At 46.4% G+C, this 19000-nt stretch overlaps 1 protein-coding gene across 1 annotated transcript in view; it reads right to left on the reverse strand.

The window, feature by feature from the left end:
- The window catches only part of DNAH9 (dynein axonemal heavy chain 9), a 336893-nt gene that overhangs the window by 204030 nt on the left and 113863 nt on the right, over positions 1-19000 (reverse strand). The window contains exons 28-31 of the mRNA XM_072821109.1: positions 18613-18717; positions 9006-9163; positions 5890-6028; positions 4220-4507 (exon numbers count right to left, since the gene is read on the reverse strand). Coding sequence (XP_072677210.1) covers positions 4220-4507; positions 5890-6028; positions 9006-9163; positions 18613-18717 — 690 coding nt within the window. The remainder of the gene's footprint in view (positions 1-4219; positions 4508-5889; positions 6029-9005; positions 9164-18612; positions 18718-19000) is intronic.

Below are 19000 nucleotides of genomic sequence, written 5' to 3' on the forward strand. Positions count from 1 at the left end.
CATCCCTCCTTTTCTTTTTGTTAAAAGAAAAGACACATGCTTCAGTCCTCATAACTGAGAAGTTTAATAAAACACATAAAATAGATCAACGTTGATCTATTTTTGCTTTGGATGTAACCATTTTTGAGGTCTTTTCGCTGGACACTGTGGACTTCCTGCCCTAATTTGGATTGATTGCTTTCTAGGTCCAGTGACAGCTAAAATGCTAGGACTTTTTTTTTCTTCCTGATTCTGGATTTTTTGAAACTCATTGCATTTTTATTTTTCATCTTCATTTTTCCATAGTATATCCTCAAATAACTTCTCAAAAAGATGCATAATATGTATTGATATGTATTGCAGGATTATTATAATAGCCAAATTATGGAAACGGACCAAGTATTCATGGGCTAATGAATGGATACAGAAGATGTGGTATATATGCAATGGAATATTATTCAGCCATAAAAAAGAACAGAATCTTGCCATTTGCAATGACATGGATAGATCTAGAGAGTACAATGCTAAGTTAAATAAGTCAGTCAGAGAAAGACAAATACCATATGATTTCACTCGTATGTGGAATTTAAGAAGCAAAACAAATAAGCAAAGGGAAAAAGAAAGAGAGAAACCAAGAAATAGACTCTTAGCTATAGAGAACAAACTGATGGTCACCAGTTTGCAGAGGGGAGGGGAAGTGTGATGGGTGATGTAGGTGATGGGGATGAAGGAGGGCACTTGTGATAAGCGCCTGGTGACATATGGAAGTGGTGAATCACTGCCTTGTGTACCTGAAATGAATATTACACTGTATATCAACTGGAATTTAAGTAAAAACAAAAACAGACACCAAAAAAGGCAAAAAATAAAAATAAAAAAATAAAACAGTAAAAAGGGAGTGCTTAAGAAGTAAAATTTAGGACTCTTTGGTAGTATCTTCAATTATCTTCGTTGGTACAGAATTGGTTTTGAAACCATTTCCCTCTGAACTCTGAAGGAATGTTTTCCCCGTCTTCTAGTACCCAGTATTCATGATGAGAGGCCCCCACGTCATCCTGAACCTCACCCTTTCCTCGGGTCCCCTGTTCCTACCTCCTTGGTCCATCACCCAACCAGGAAGCTTACTGTTTGCTCTTGACCCCTGACTTCTGAAATCCCATTACGATGTGTCTTTGTAAAAGTCTATTTGAATCCACTCTTCAGTACTGACTATGCCCCTCCAAACTCCTGTTTCTCCAGTTCTAGAAAGTTCTTTCTAGAATTCCCATTGGTAACATGTTGCACAGAAATCAGTCCTCTCTATATCATCTTGACTCCTGGACTGTCTCTTTGTGTATTATATACATTATATTTTGTTATGTACACATTTTATATCTACATATAGACACAAGTATCCCTATCCTTATAAAACATACACATTGAATAAAAATAAATATATACATAAATACATTTTTAAATTATACATACACACATAATTTTGTCCTGGGGTATTTCCTGGACTTTACCTTCCAACCCTCTCTTTGAATTTTATATCAATGATACATAGAGCTCTTTATAAATCTCTGATAGTTCTTTTTATTATTTTTTTGGAGCATTTCCTTCCCTTTTTATAGGTATTTCTTATTTCATAAGAAGATTCTCTTAATTTTTTTTAAAGGATACTAATTAGAACTTTCAAAATGTTCTCTTCCTTATTCACATCAGAGTCAGCTGCTGTGTGCATGTGCACGTGTGTGTGTGTGGGGGGGGGGGGTGTCTGTGTCTGCCTTTGTCTCTTGAGCTGTTGCTTTTCCCAGGATCTGGTGAGCCTCAGGTTTAAATGAAGAGCTGCACTGCATTTTCCAGGAGGCAGGGATGGGTGGATATGCCCACGGTGCCTCTCCAGGATGAGAGCGCATGCATGTGGACAGACGTTGGACTATGTTCTTTCACTTGTGGGTGAGTCAGCAAGTGACTGGCCTCCAGGCTGGGGGTTCCCAAATAGACCAGATGGGCTATAAACTGAAACACCAATACTCCAAGAGCAGTCATAGTTTCCCCCACAAAGAGTTTATTAGATTGTCTTAAACTTTTCTTTCTTGCTGCAGGTTAAAGACCTGGCTGTACATGCTCTGTCTTCGTAGCAATTTGAGACCAAAATGGGGAGCAGGGCAATGTGTGTTTGGGCACCTGTGTGGCTCAGTGGTTGAGCATCTGCCTTTGGCTCAGGGTGTGATCCTGGGGTCCTGGGATCAAGTCCCACATCGGGCTCCCCACAGGGAGCCTGCTTCTCCCTCTGCCTGTGTCTCTACCTCTCTCTGTGTGCTCTCATGAATAAATAAATAAAATCTTAAAAAAAAAAAAGGAGACAAGAATATAGGGAGTCAGGTGGAAAAATTACAGGGTAAACTGACTTAATGATCTCCCCCTTGGCCATTTCCAGTTCTCTTTCTCTCCCCTGCCCTCCTTCACTACCAACTCCAAGGCTAAGGCATCACCAGGGTTCAGTGGGGCAGACTGGCTACCTCTAGGGCCCTCCTCTCCTGAAGCCCCTTCTAAGTGGATTCTGGCCCTCCTACCATGCGGGATCTGTCAACCCATTTTCATCCTCTTTCCAGGAACTGACTGAACTCTCCCCTTCCAGTTTCTACACTTCAAATTCCTTTTTCTCAAAAGATGAATTTATAGTATTGCTTTTAGGGATCTCAGGATGACACCTGAAAGCAGAGCCTCACTAGGCGTTTCTGATGAACTTTGAGGAGGTCAGATGGACAGCACGAATGAAAAGCCAGTAGAAAACACCATCTGTCCCAAGAGCCTTTAACAGGGAGTATCTGTCTTAGCAGAGGAGCAGAAAGCAGTCATGAAAGGAGAGAGAGAAAGGAGGACACAGAATGTGCACCAACTGACAAACAAATAGGAAAGGTAAGATTCTGAGTAGGAAAAAAATGCAGAAAATGGGGAGGTAGGGTCACGTTGCCTTAGCAGACCAGAGTGTCTGGGAGGATGTGGGCTGTTCTGATGGCAAGTCCTCAGCCCCAGTGTCTTGGATATCAGGAGCCTCGTTTGGGTTTAACTGCCCTCCAGAGAAGGGGCATCTCTTAGGATTGGAGCCTTTAAGAGGAAAGCACTCAGTCTGGCATTCAAGGCCCTTTATATCATGGTCCCATATTACCCTTTGAGTCCTATTGTTCACTACCTGCCCCCATACCTTTCTCCCTAGCAATGCTGGATTTCTTGTTGCTGCATGAACAATCTCTGTGTTTCTCCATCCAACTCTTCACCAACCCTTGGCCTCTACCTAGAAGGCCCTCAAGTCCATCTCTACCTTGACAAAGTCTATCCTCTGCACTTGGGAGGAGGGAGGCTGGGTGTGGGGATGGTGGACAGGCAAAACCAATCAGAGCTGGGAAGGACCAGGTCAACATTTTGTTTTCCTCTGTGAAATGGAAGCTCAGAGCTAGAAGCAGAAGCTGATTTGCATACAGCCAGGGCTTAATCTCAACCGACTGTATTGTATTACATTCTAGAAAGGCCTCCCAGAGTGGTATAGAAGGAATGTGCCCCCCAGCTGGTAACCTCCTCAAGGGGGAGCAAGTTGTCTCTCATGAAATGCTCAGTGGAGTATCCTGTAGAAGTAGTGGTGGCCATTGTCCTCATCTATAAAGTGCCTCATCTGCTCCATTGACCTCACGGGTTGTGGGGAGTTCAGACAGGATACATAACATAAAGGCAGTTGTGAACTTCTATGGTGGTGTTCGTAGGATCCCCAAAGGTATTACTGCACAGGAAAAAAATCTATCCATGTCCTCTGTACATCTCGGGGTGGGGAATGTTATTCTGCCTACCGCCCTCAGGTTTTCTTGTGAGAAAAACTTGTCCTTGATCACTTCAAAATGTTTACAAGATCAGAAAAATGCGTAAGAACCAACATGGCTTCCATATTGTACCACTGTCAGTTCTCTCTAATCATATCTGAAGTAATTCACAGGAAAAAAAATATGTGCTAGAGCAGAATGGACTGGGACTTAGTTCTCTATTGGATCATGAGCTTTCTGATGGTAGGGGTGCCATCTTTCCCTTGTATTCCCCACCACACATTCCCCATTGTGGGTGCCCCAGTAAAGAGCTCTTGAAATGAATTATTACTAGGTAGATACATATTTATATATCTAAAGCAATCCTTTGGATTAAGGATGACCCATTATCCAAGAAAATCATTAAAGGACAAAAAAATCTTGAGAGGGAAACCCCCAAATACCTTGAGTACAAAGCTGTCCTCAGCCTGGAGCTTCAGGTCCACCACCGCCTTCCTAACCAACGCTTCAAAGTTGAGGTCTCTCCTCCGAGGGACATCCAGGGCAGGAAAGAGGTCCCCAATCAGGCCCATGAACACTGGTATGTCATCGGTCACGATCTTGGGGATGTTGAAATCTCGCAAGGAGCGCATCAGGACTTGGTCCTCAGGGCGGTCAGGGTCTCCTCGCTTCAGGGATCCTGCCACCACCAACACAGACTTGATGGCCCGCAGGCCCCAGTCATAGTGATCCTGGAAGGTGGCACAGGTCAGGCAGGTGTGCTGAACATCACATGCTAGTGTTTATAAAATTATGGTTAGGTTGGGGATGCCTGGGTGGCTCAGCAGTTGAGCTTCTGGCTTTGGCTCAGGTCATGATCCCAGGGTCCTGGGATTGAGTCCTACTTCAGGCTCCCTACTTAGAGCCTGCTTCTCCCTCTGCCTGTGTCTCTGCTTCTCTCTGTGTCTCCCATGAATAAATAAATAAAATATTTTAAAAAATTATAGGCAGGCCACTTCTGAGGCCAAGCTGGAAGCTCAGGAAAGGACCAATGACACGGAAGGTCATAGTCATAGATCCCAGCTCTTGGTCTGGCATTAGCTACTTTTCTAACTCTGATGACAACAAAGCAGCCCCAGAGCATACAGGGGGCTGGGAGCCAGGGAAACCAAAAAGAACCACTTTCAATGTGTCTGGCTACTCCTTGCTCATTTAGAGAGTGGAAGGGTATCTAGGGGGAAGCCACGTTAGCTCTTAGAGATGGTCGAGGCTGAGCTCACATGCTCTACACCCAGGAGGCCTTCAGACTCTCTGAGAAAAATAGTTAAAGAATAATTACTAGTAGCAGGGTGCCTGGGTTGCTCAGTTGGTTAAGTGTCTGCCTTCTGCTTGGGTCATGATCCTGGAATTCCGGGATTGAGCCCCATGTTGGGCTCTCTGCCCAGTGGGGAGTCTGCTACTCCCTCTCTCTCTCAAAAAAATAAATAAATAAAAAATCTTTAAAAAGAAGAATTACTAGTAGCAACTCGTAAAGGCAGCTCCAGGAGTTTAAGCAAGAGGCAGGGGTGCTTAGATATAAAGTGGTAGGAAGAAAATGAGATGGATTTGAGAGATATCCAGAGGGTGAAACGAATAAGAGTTCATCCACGATTAGACATAGGGCTGCAGGGGTGAGGATCAGCTGGGAGATGGGCTTTAGATGCTGAGCTGGAGCTGCTTTTCCTGCATTCAGGGGGAGCTGTGGTATAGCTGCTGAACATACAGGTTTAGAGTTCAGAAGAGAGGTTCAGGGTGGATTTGTGAGTGTCAGTCTCTGGCCGGGAAGTCAGTGGTGGTGGGGAACCGACCGATAATACAATGAACAAGGGGTCTGGGAAGCAAGGAGAAACAGGAGAGGTTTTTAAAGAAATCCACCTGGGACAGATTTTATAGGGCTGAGTGCACCCATGCTATGGCAGCAAAGGTAGTCCTAGTAAGAGAGCCCCGAAGGGAGGAGAAGCTTTAAATTCGGAGCTTTTACTATTCTTATGGGCACACTGACTCTCTGTGAGAAGGCTTTCATGTCTCCCTACTACACTGGGCAGAGTGGGGCAATTACACCTGACAGGTGGTCTGGCCAAACTAGAGAGAGTACCTGTTTAGAGAGCAGCTCTTTGCACAACTGGTAAAGGGTGATGAACTTTCTGGCTAATGATCGTGCTTCAATGAATCCTTCTGCCACCAGCATGATCTCGCAGATCAACTCAAAGTCTGGAACCACCATTGCACAAGGCCTGTGAATGGGGAAACAGAGGGTCAAGATGGTTTCCCAACCACAGTTGAAGGGGTGGGGGTGCTTGGAAGACAAGTGACCCTGGCTGAGATCATGGACAGAGGCATCTGTGAGTATAAACACTCAGCCCTTACCAATAGTTTCATCTAAGATTTCTAATTCAGGGATGAGTTGACAAAGGATAAAAGACATGAACTTTCTTGACCAAGGTGACGGATGATGGTAGCAGGAAGGGGCAGGGGTGGGGTTACAGCTCATCTTGTAACACAGGCATGGCTTGGTCAAGCTTTAGTAAGTAGTAATTTATTCGGTCAGTTCCTTATATAATAGATTAGGGGCTAAGGTTGAGGAATTGGGTCTCTCCTGGGGTCTACAAGGATCTACTCCTCATTTTCAAAACGTATGTCTCCTCCAAGCCTATACACTTGGGGCTCATTCTGTGCTTATGCGCATAAAAATATAAATAAATATCTAACGCTGAGGTCTAAAGTAAATACCTATTAACCCCATCTTGCCACAAAATGCATATATGAGGGGTGCCTGGGTGGCTCAGTTGGTTAAGTGGCTGACTCTTCGTTTCGGTTCAGGTCCTAATGTCAGCATCAGGTGATTGAGCCCCACCCTCAGGCTCCATGCTCAGCACAGAGTCTGTTTGGAATTCTCTCTCTCCCTCTCCTTCTGTTCCTCTCCCTGCCCATTCTTACACAAGCGCTCTCTCTCTCTCTCTTTCTCTCTCTCTCTTTCTCTCCCTCTCTCTAAGATAAATAAATAAAATCTTGTTAAAAATGTCATATATGGGAATACAGAGGGGAATTTTTATCTATAAGGATTTACTGTGACTTCCCCCCCATAGCCTAGAAACATTTGATTTTTAAATTACATATTTTTAAAATTAATTTATTAAGTCTATAACAGGAGCCTAAGGTTGTTTACATTTCTTTAACCACATTTTCCCTACACCAATGCAAAATTTTCAAAAGCATATCATTCAAGAACATTTTTCCTCTAAATTTGACAGAGTATTCAAATTCAAAGGAGCAACCACACACTTAGAATCTCAATTATTTTGCAACCTGAACTAAGGTTAAGTATGCATTCATACAACAGAATGCAATAGGGCCATGGAAAATAATGCTATGGAAGGAAACTATTTTGTGGCATGGGGAAAATATTCGTTAACAAAGGCAGGATACTAATTTATATAGAGTCTTATGCCAAGTGTGACAAAGAGATACCCTGCCCACCAGATATTGGAAGGGAGAATGCCAAAAGGTTGTAACTATCTCTGGATGACAGCATTCAAACAAGAGGAGCAGAGGTTCTGGAGGTGGACTGTCTGGGCTCTAACCCCTGTTCTGTGGCTCGCTACTTGGTCTGTGAGCGAACCTAGTGACTACGGTTCCCACCCTGGGCAATTTGCTGCCCTATTTTCTCCCTGCACAAAGGGTGATACTAGTAGCACCCACCTCACTGGGTTTTGTGAAAATGAAGTAACAAAGTAGATGTTTGTATTTATTGTTTTTTTTTTACAAATATTTTTCTCCCTCCCCTCCCAATTTTCTGGATAAATGTTCCCTTTAAATTTGGGGCAGGGGGGTGGTGTGGAAATGTAGAGTTGTTCTTACCAGGGTGATAATCCACTTGCGTAATTGTTTGTAAATGCAAGGCTCACTTAATAAATACTTTGTGCAAGCCATGAGCAAGTGATATTCCATGCCACCCTTTCAGGCAGCCTGGTGATGTTCCAATAAGCTCTTGGCTAACATGGGCACTGGCCTGGGTGGGGGGGGGGGGGGAGTATGTCCACACCACTCCTGTGACGCAGGAATTTGCCACCGCATAAGTGCACAGGGACCGGACTGAGGGACGAAATGCACAGGGACCTCTCTAGGGGGCTCCTGGACTTCACGTCCCCAACAGAGCAAGGGCTCTGGCTCCCAAGAGGAAGCTGACCTCTGTGTCACAGCTCCTGAGGCCTCTCTGTCTTAGATGACGATCCAGGAGGTGGAAAAAATCAGAAACCACGAGGTACCCTTTTTGGTTGGGCTGAAATCTCTTTCCTGAGAAAAAGAACGGAGACTCCCTCCAGCCCCTTCTAGAAAATGGATTTGTGTTTTCTTATCACAGTAAAAAAGATGTAAAAGCATGGCAATATCCACTGGTGGCAAAGGTGAAATAAAAGAGGTGTTCTTGTGCATGGCTACTAGGAGCATAACTTGGCACTAGTCTTTGTAGAAAGCAATTTGTCAGTGTGTATCAGGAGCCTTAAAAAGTGCCTCCCACAGAACGTAAAGACTGCTAACTCTGGGAAACGAACTAGGGGTGGTAGAAGGGGAGGAGGGCGGGGGGTGGGAGTGAATGGGTGACGGGCACTGGGGGTTATTCTGTATGTTAGTAAATTGAACACCAATAAAAAATAAATTAAAAAAAAAAAAAGTGCCTCCCTGTTAACTCAGTGATTCCACTTCTGGGCAGCTAGCCAAAGAAAATAACTATGCATAGAGAAAAAAAAAAGGACTTATGTACAAAGATGTATATTACAGCATTATGTGTAAATTTATTTTAAATGTTAGAAGCATTCTTAATATTTAAATATGGGGGACCACTTAGTGATACCTGATACCATGGACTGCGCACTTGGTATAATAAAACGTAGTCATGAAATGAAATTTCTTATGAATATCTAACAGAAGAGATGATTTATGATAAGATTATGATAGAGTATGAAATGGCAAAAAAACAATAGGAAGTGTGTGTAGACCACAAATGCATGACTTTAAAATACTCATATAGAGGAAAGCAGAATACAACAGAGCAAGAAATAATTTTACTGGTGATAACGTTAAAGGTGGTTTTATAAACTCTACTTTTTTATATGTTATAAATTTCTTCCAATATGTGTGCCATACATTTTCAGTGGAGAAAAACAGAAGAGGCTTCTCTCTTGGGCCCTTGCATGGGGCAGAGCTGATGCTCACCTGAAAAGAGCCTTGAGATTCTCTGGAAGTTCCGTGCGGCCAGCGTAACCCGGGTTCATGGTGATGAAGATCCCCACCGAAGGTTCCAGGCTAATCTCCTCCCCAAGGAAGTTGAATCGTTGTTTCTTATCTCGGATTGCATCTTGAATGCTTTTTACCTGGTGAATGAGTCAACAGAAAAGGTCTCCACTGTGCTCCGGGGGTGGGGTGGTAGATAAGGCTGGGAAGCATGGTTATGCCCAGTGCAGACACCTGCTCTGTGGCCCCTTTCACTGACGGATGGGCACAGTGACTGCACCCTGGACCCTCTGCTAATGAGCATGGGGTGCCCGTCTGAAAGAAATCTGGTCTCCCATGCCCATGTTTATAACAGCAGTGAAGGGGTCAGGCGTGAACAGCGAACAGGTGTCTAACCCCACTGACCTCCCACCAGGCACCGTTCTGAGTGTTTCTACATGTTAATTCATTTGCTCTTCACCATAACCCTTGAAGCCCATTTCTCTATGATGAAACAGAAGCACTGAGTGGCTGGGTAGCTTGCCTGACCTTGCTCAGGTCCTAAGTGGTGGGTTCTGGACTTGAATCCAGGCAACTTGGCTACTGCATGATGGATAGAACACCAGGACCTACCCCCTAGGCTGGTTCTAAGGATTAAATGAAAGAAAGCCTATGAAAAGCTGAGCACACAGAAAATGCTTAAAAACAGCAGCTAACACAGAAATTGTTACTGTGGTCCTCAGCCTGGCTTACTTCCTCAGGCTACGTCTCTAGAACACATGGCATAATCACAGTTCACCCCTTTAGAGATTGCACATCCTTAAATGGCAAAGCGAGACTGGAGCCACATCCCCAAGGGCTATGAGTACCTTTCAAAAGTCAGACTTTTGTCTTAAAGGTGTGGATTTAAGCTGAAGCTTGACCTGGTCAGCTCTACATTCTAGAATGCTCTTACAGCAGTGAGGAGAGGGACAGAAACGAAATCCCCATTTTCACACATGGTGCTTTGGAAAGGCATGTGCAACAATGATGAGCGACAGCAAGAGTGAAGATAAGAGGGGCACGCTTGTTCAGGGAGGCCCCAGAGTGTATCTGAGTATCTCTAGCCATTCGGGGCTCCTGAAAGCCGAGGGGCCAGTGCAAGGTCTTGAAAGAGCTCCAATCATGTTGCCATGGGCAGGTGTTTAGAATAGTTGAGGGTTCTGTGCAGATTGGGCTGTAGGGGTGTGTGTGTGTGTGTGTGTGTGTGTGTGTGTGACAGAGAGGGACAGATATAAACAGAGAAGGACAGACAGAGCTGGAGGATTTATGAGACATACAGACATGGAGAGACAGCAGGAACCTAAGTAAAAGAGAAAGACACCAGGCAGCTGGACCATCCTCCATGGAGTGGGGCTCTCCCCAGCACCTGGCAGGGCAGCACCCACCAGAATGGGTGACAGGTCTACAGGTGACAGGTGAATGAGGATTCAGCTCCTTTCTCAAAGTGAAGCTCTAAAGACCAAATGCATTTGAGCTCATGGAGTTAGAGACTAAAATTTCTTTTCTGCATAGAGAATGGCAATGCTGTGTGTCAGAGGTGATCTCCAGCACGGCACGCACAGCCTCCCCATCAGCTTATGAGGGTGGTGAGGAAGGGGCTCTCCCCAATGGTCCCAGTCCTCCCATCTATAAAATACACCAAACGCTCATCACCATCTTATAGGGTGGGGAAGGGAGTTTCATTGCCATTTACTGATTGCTTTGATACCCTTGGGCGAAGGCCAGAGCCCAGGACCGTTTTTGCTTCCCTCCTGTAGGATCTGAGGCCTCTGTCCTCCCATGTAAAAGTCTGTAGGGGGTGCTCCTGAGGCAGAGTATGGAGCAGATGCAAGGCCACAGTTAACGCTGGGGCATCAGTGCTAGTAGCAGGCTCTGTGAGCAGGGGGCTCTCCTGGGACAGGACAGAAGACTGTGTGCCTGGCACCTTCTCATCACCTTAGTGGCAATCAGGGTCCATGGGGATGAGTCACTGCAATGCAGCGGGTGGGGTCCAGGAGGCCCCAGTAAAGTCCAGAGGTCCTTCAGGATGTTGGGAAGAGGCAAGAGAAGCAGGTGGGCTGGGATCACATGGATTACACCGCAAGCCCAGCAAGGGGGATTCTCAAACACAGGTAGGCATAAACAGATACCAAAGGGGCCAGGTCCACTCTTCACTCAAGGGGGTCCATTATTTCTCTGCTAAAAAATCATCACTTTAAAAGATTTTAAACCCACAGGGAATAACAAAAAGAAAAAGAATAAATGACGTTTACCGACCACTTGGTATGTACCAGGCACTTCTCTGAGTATTTTAGGTGAGTCATCCCATCCTGTGAAGTCCTCTCAGTAACTGTACGAGATGGGCAGATCCTCATTTTATAGATAGGGAAACTGAGCCAGAGGCAGTTAAGAAGCTGTGCTGCAGTTATGCAAGATGCCAGGTTTAGGGAGGCTACGACAGGGGTATGTGGGGACTCTATGCTATTTCTGTAATTTTTCTATAAGTCTAAAATTGTTAAAAATAAAAAGTTGCAAGAGAAAAAAAAAGAAACTTGCCAGCTGTCTAACAGTTGGTAAGTGGGGCAACCCAAGTTACCAACCAGGCAATCTGGTGCCAAAGCACATGCTCTTATTAGCCACTTCCCCAAACCTCCTTTTACCAGGACACTGTGCCAGCCACATGGCTCCTCATCGAATATATACCTTTCAGGGGAATTTTGTTTTACTCTAAAAATAATCATGTTATAATTTAGAGGCATATGTTTCCACGAAGTAAGAAAAGTGTATTTGCCACTCGCTAAAGAAAACAAACAAACACAAAACGCTATGTAGAAACCGATGTTCTTGCCTGAGGGTGACTGTGTACCTGTCCTCCCCAGGGAACATCTGGCCACAGCTGGGGACATTTTTGTTGTCACAAGTAGTGCGAAATTTCTGGAATTATCAGGCTCAAGGCATTGAAAATGCCAAAGTTGGGAAAACTGTGGTCTGCAGAATGTCTTCCCAATGAGGAAATTGAAGGTAAAAAAGTATAACTGATTTGTCCACCATTCCACGGCTTGTGGCCCTGGGGCCTCCTGAATTCCCATGCAAATTCATAGCCCCCCCACCCCACCCCAGATTGGATCACCCAATCAGAAATTCTGGGGTGGGGTCCAGCTAACTAGTAAGCCCTGGGATTATAGTAAGCCCTGACTAGTAAGATCTGGATATCTGCCCAGTTCAAGAACCACTGCGGTCCAGTTAATTCTTGTGTTTCTGCTCATCCTGGCTGCTGCCCAGCTGTCCCCATCAGAGCTGCATATAGGCCCCACCCCCTCAGTACACCTGCTTCCTCCACTCCCTCTGCCCCACCTACCCTGGGGAGGAGGATGTGTCTCTGTGGCCTGCTAACCTAGGCTAACCCATGCCCCACAGCCTTCCAGATGTTTCCCTCACTTGCCAGTCCCCCTCTTAGCTCCAGTTCTCAGCATTTGCTGGACATGAGAGCCACATGGACGTGGTTCTTTCAAAACAAAAGTGTTTCTCTTTTCAAAACCAAACCTGATGCTTAGGTCCTGTCCCAGACCAATGAAACCAGAATCTTTGGGGGTGGAGACAGTGTGTTTGTGCATTGCTATGGGCACTTCTACTGTGTCACCAGGGTTGAGGAGCTGGAACCAAGGGCAGCATGTCCCTAAATTTAGTACGAAACCCAGGGGATTGTGCAGAAATGCAGACTGTGTCACAGCAGGGCTCTGGTGGGTCTGGATCTGCATTTCTAACAGGCTCCCCGGGGAAGTTGAGGCTGCTGGCCCATTAAGTGCCCCAGCCAAGAGACCCGACTGCCCCCTTCCCATTTCAGGACCCTCCACTGGCCCTTAGCCAGATGGGCTCACTTGCCCTTCCAGCGCCACAGTCTTAATCATCCCTCTCTCAGGGAGCTCGCTTTCTGCCTGATGCTTTAGATGGGTGGGTAGGTTTTACCTCTATCTCAGGCCAGCCCCATATCCTGCACAAGCCACGGTGTGCCTGTCTGACCATGAGAGCCCAATGGGGTATCTTAAGAATGAGGCCTTTCTCTTCCAAGACTGGAAACTGGTGAACACAGAGGGCTCCAGCCCTACGTCTTCCCGCCCAGGCTGGGGCCTTGTATCAGACACACTCATGAAGGGTAACAGTCATAGCATCTTTCTTGTAGGTGATAGGTTTTAAAGAGGTCATCGGCTAGCTCTGAGCTACCTGAACCCACTCAGCTTTTTCCTCCATGCCCCTTATGTTCTAGGGAAGTAAGTCCACTCTGTGGTCCAGACTTTGCCCCCAAATGCCATGTGTTATTAAAATCCTGCCTGGCTCACTCCATGCTGCTCTCTGCAAAAAGCAGATTGGAATCTGCTGCCTTCAGGAAGTGCAACCCACTCACCACTTTTTACATTAAAAAAAAATTTCCGTGTTTTTACCTTAGACCTTACGCTCCTCTATAAAGGGTGTTACATGGGAAGCTCCCTTGGTTCTGAGACTCTAGCATTTGGCACTCTGAGTCCTTGGAACACTGCTATGGTGACCTCCCAAGACCTTGCTAACCGATCTGCTGCTTCTAGCTGCTTCCTGCCTCGGCCCAGCACCCTTGTGCCATGGGGAAGGAAGGCACATGGCAGAAATGCCTGGCCAGGGAGGCTGGAGGGAGAAGGTGGTGGAGTGTGTCGTGCTGACACATGCCCTCGGGCCCAAAGGCCTAGTGAGCTGATTGCAATGGTATTGGCAAAATTCTGGGGGAGGGGGAAGACTAAGTAGTACTTCATACATCTTTAAAATAGCAGAGTAATTGCTCTTGGAATTGTCCCACTTATTCCCATCGTATATGTAATTCTGCTCAACCACTCTGACAGAGACACGAAAATACCCACCTGCAAGAACCCCGGAGCACACGCACTTTTGTAGAAGTTACTGGGAGAGGAACCCAGACAGGCAAGGAGCCGGGAGGAGGAGAGGGGATGACGAGGGAGAGTCACAGCTGGTATGGCTTTGGAACCAATATGCCAGCCTGGATGGCTGTGTGAATAATATTTTTTTTTTTTAGCTGTGTGAATAATTAAGTGTAATTTTCTCCTTGGGTGGGTATAGGATTTTAAGTGGAACAGACTCAGATTCTGCCCCGACTATTGTCAGACCACTTGTTTGAAACGATCTCTCCTACGGGTATGCTCCTAGCCTGGAGTGTGAAAGCACCAGGGAATTCTGGGTTGAATTTATTTCATTTAATTCCAGAAGCAAAAAGGAACTGACCTTGCAGAACCTGCTAGGACATCCTATTGGGCAGCTTCAAAATAAGGCGAATTCACATTGTTTATCTCTTGTGCACTGGGGACAATGGCTATTGAATACTGCCTCGTCAATTAAGACACTAAGTTTGGGAAGATGGTCTGAGGTTGGGCCAGCTGAGGAGTGAAGGGTGTTGAGGAGGGTGGTGAGACCTGGGTGTGGACCCTCTTTCCCTGCCCCATGTCTCCTGGTCTTCCACTGCCCTTCAACCTGTGTTCTGCAGTGCTCAGGTAATAATAACAGTAACCACCACCACCATCATCATCATGACCATCATCATTACCACCACCATCATGGTCCCCATCATCATCATGGCCACCATCACCATCATCTTATCACCACTATTTTCATACCATCATCATCACCACCATGACCATCATCACCATGACCATCATTATCATGACCATTATCACCACCAATATAACCAACAGCACTACCACCCCCATCACCACTAACATCACCACCACCACTACTACCACCACCACAATCACCACCATTACCGCCACCACAATCATCATAGAGACTAATATTTATCGCATGCCTACTAGCTGTAGGGCTTTAAATGCTCCACATGTATTAACTTATTAAATAATTATTACAACCGCATCTAGTAGGTACTATTATTAACCCTCTTTAGAGATGTGGGACTTGAGATATGGACTCACCCAAAGTCACACAGCTGGTAAGTGGCAGAACCAGAGTTGAACACTGGCTGTGTGGTTTCAGACATGACCTACACACATGACCACTTCCCCACCCCCTTGCAGGGTTCACCCCACCCTACAAGAACCTGTTTCTTTGAAGATCCCAGTTACATATGGGATTGCTCCTATAATCTCTGGAGCCCAAGATGAACTCTATGCTGATCCTACTTGGCTCTCACTGCTTCCTGCTGCCTCTTCCCCAGGCTCCTTGGAGGGACACCGTGAAATGGCCCTTTGGCAACCCCACAGCACTGAGCACTGTATTGGGTCCACCATAAGTGGTCCTGGATTTCAGCAAGGGCAGTCATGCCAGTGCAACCTGGCTGGTGAGGACAAGAAAAGCCCTCTGCAATCTGGGGCCAGTAGCCAGAAAAGAAGATGCAGAAACTCCTAACAGCAGAGATGAAAGAGCGGGACTTTATAGCATGTAGAATAACAGAAGATGGTGGGCAAGAAGTAGAAAGGATGGGTGGTATATGAACTGTCAGGTATCTGCAGTGGAAGAAACAAGGAGGAAACTCCAGGTACAAAATATAATTATAATTATAATCCCAATATCCAAGGCTACAAAGAGCTTATGCTTCTGTCCCAACTCTCAGAACCATCCTAGGCCTAGAATTAGTACTCTGAGAAAGCTCTATTTTATTCGTGTTACTCCACACCTTCTTTCCCCAAATTCACACAGACCTGGAAGAGGCATTAATCCTGGTTCTTCTAAGTTATGAAGTGACCACACAGAGGTGAAGCAGTCAGTGGCATGCTTTTTGGTCCAGCTCCCAAGTTGTTTCCTTTTGTTTTGTTTTTTAATGAGTTGCCAACTTTCAGAAACCTGGAGTTTTTGTTTTTTTTTTTAAGATTTTATTTATTTATTCATGAGATACACACACACAGAGAGAGAGAGAGGCAGAGACACAGGCAGAGGGAGAATCTGGCCCGATGCAGGAAGCCCGACATGGGACTCGATCCTGGGTCTCCAGGATCACACCCTGGGGTGAAGGCATTGCTAAACCGCTGAGCCACGCGGGCTGCCCTGGAGTTTTTTAAATAAAAATCTGGACTTTCAGCTTCTCTTTAAAATTCAAAAAATCTGGCAAACACTGACATATTCTGACAAGGCAGAGGCGTGCTGGTAAATGTTTAAGAACCAGCTCACCGGGAAAACAAAATGCCCCTGATTTGTAGGATTTGCCACTTTCTGCTGGGAAAATGCTCCCATCACTGCTGATTTTAAGCCACCGATGTGAGAGCACTGAAATGCTCGCAATCAGCTCCCATGAACCATGCTAGTCAAAGGTTTCCAAGGGAGTGTTCTGGCCACCTATTCAATTTACTGCTGCTACCAACTCCTATCGAATCAAATAATCCAAAAGAGGGAAAACCATACATCACCATTGGGAATGAGAGAAGGACCCACAGTTTCGCAACTTGTGAGGGCTTCACCAAGAAGCAGTCCAGACAAGAATCCATGAATGAGAGCACCAATCAGCTGCCCATCACAAGGGATGGAAAGCCTGACTACCTTGGGGGGAGGGCAAAGTGAAGGGACCCTGCAAAGCCTCCCAGCCACTTATGGCTCCCAGTGCCAAGTGGAGGTGAAGGTGAGCCATGGAATCGGTAGATGGTGTGAGCTCTGCCACTGTTCCACCTCGGGGTGGCTTCAGCACCTGCTCACGGCTCCAAGTCCAGCCTTCATGGACAGAGACAGCATGTTGCATGGGGACATTATGTTGCATGGGGACAGCATGCTGGGTGGTGGTGGATAGAGGCTAGCTCCTGCCCCGTATGCACAGGCCAGCGGGAGGGGAAGAATGCTCCTTCGGCCAGTTTCCCCACCGAGGACCACCCTCCATCTGCAGCAACTCCCACTTCCCCCCCTCTGCTGCCCTTACCCTTAGAAAAATGTCAGTTGAGCTAAAATTTTGCCTTGGCCCTTCATTTGGGCCTGAAGGCTTTAAACCAAAGCCTAGGGGAACCAAGGAGTCCCTCATAGCTCTGCTTTTCTTTTTCTGTACTGTATACATCCTGCTCTGGAAATAAAGGCAAATGACAGGAGGAAAATTATATGCTTAGGCCACATGGAGCCCAGGCACAACCTGGGAGCACCAGTCATGCCAGCATCCCAGGCGCCATCACCACATGGCTTCCTTCACCGCTTGGTGTCCTTATGTTGGCTTTGTCTTGTTGAGGTGGTGGAGTGGGTGGGCTCTGAAACGACAGGCTCCTCGGCGGGAAAGAGGAGCACCAGTTTACTGGAAGGAGCACAGAACGGGTGCTGGCAAAGGCTGTGCTTCACCAGGGTGATTGAGGCGCCTTGGGGGAGGCCATGGGGCTCGCACTGAGGCCGTGGCCCCAGTCGGAACCCCTGTGAGAGACCCCTGACATCCTGCAGCCACTGACTTTCCCCACTGCTCAGCCCCTCTTTAAAACCATTGCCAAGCAGAGGGCAATTTCCCCTTCAGAAACATGCAGGGGCTCTCTGCCCCCCAAAGTAGGTACAACACACATCACAACATTAGAGCCCATCTACCTCTCTGGCCTGATTTTCTTCTCTAGCAGTTTATCCCTTAGACACCAGTATCTGTGTCTATACACGCCCCTGGTTGTATGGGAGAGGGTGCTGGGTTCAAGGCCCAACCTCACCGCTTGCCAACATGTCCTTGGACAAATGACTTTCCTCAGCTGGTCTTTGGGAGCTGGTACAGAACAGACTTTCAACAGAGGTTTGCTCACTTTTCCCTACAGATCCCTCTTTCCACTTGCTTCCTCTGTCTATAAGACCCTTCCCCTTAATCCAGATCGTCTCCATCTAATTTTTTAGGTCTAGCTTCAAGATGGCACATCTAGCAGCCTTGCCCTGTACTGTGAGTCAGGAATCTGATCCCTTCTAAAGCCCTCAAGAGTGCTTGTGCCCGTCTCAAGAACTAAAGTTGTTTTATGAAGTTAGGGATCTGCCCTAATCAACCGGGGACACTTCACCCTGGTTCTGAGCTTAGCACTCACTCTGCTGTAGGTGCTCAATAGATGAGATGCTTTCTGGAGAAGTTGGAAGACAAGCGGCATATTTATGTAAATGTGACCCGAACATGACTTCCTTCCATCAGCAACATTCACCCTGTGATCCTCACTTTACTGAGCTTATCATCACATGATGAAGTCATTTCCCATCCTTTGCATGAGAGATCCTACCTTTGTATGATGAGATGAATTGGCCCAAAGGAAGTAGAGCAGCTTTCCCAGGCTCGATTACAAAAGGGAAGACCTTTCCAAAGTCCATGGCCTTTCCAAGAAGCCAGGCTCTGCTATCTGCCTTGATCCTCCCCTCGCCCACAGGAAGCAGGTGGGACAGGTCACAGAGGAGAAAATGGAGTCCACAGCCAGTGAATGGATTCACCTTGGTAGGGACTCATGGGATCCCCATATCCTGCCCCGGGGCCAATTCTAAAGAACAGAGGAAGGGGCTTGAAGTCCAAGTGGGAAGGGAGACACAAAAGTGGACGAGCAGAGGTTGAGAGCAAGAGGATGTAGATTGCCACAGTGCTTGGGGAGATGATCACAGGCCTCCCACCAACTTGTGGCCCCCATACCTGCATGGCTACCACCGACAAGACTTCCACAGAGATTCGGTTAAACTCATCAAAACAGCCCCAGGCACCAGTCTGAGCGAGGCCTTTGTAGATGTTGCCGCAAGACTGCAATGAAATGTATAAAGGTTAAATGGCCCTCTGTGCCGGGCTCATCATCACACATGGAAATCAGCTTCCATACTTTTTGTGAGAGATACTTCCAGTCTCCTACCGACCGCTGGTTTGAAAAACTCCTATTAAAATTTCAAGGGCAATCACATTTTTGATGGCTGAGGGTGCCAACATAAGTCATGGGATCAAACAGAACCTTTTCAAGACACTTAGACCAAAATCCCTTTAAAATGTCATTGGGCTTGTGATACTCTTGATTCTGTAGCTTTTAAAATAG

Source organism: Canis lupus, chromosome 3 (assembly GCF_048164855.1).
Source record: "Canis lupus baileyi chromosome 3, mCanLup2.hap1, whole genome shotgun sequence".
NCBI classification, from domain to species: domain Eukaryota; kingdom Metazoa; phylum Chordata; class Mammalia; order Carnivora; family Canidae; genus Canis; species Canis lupus.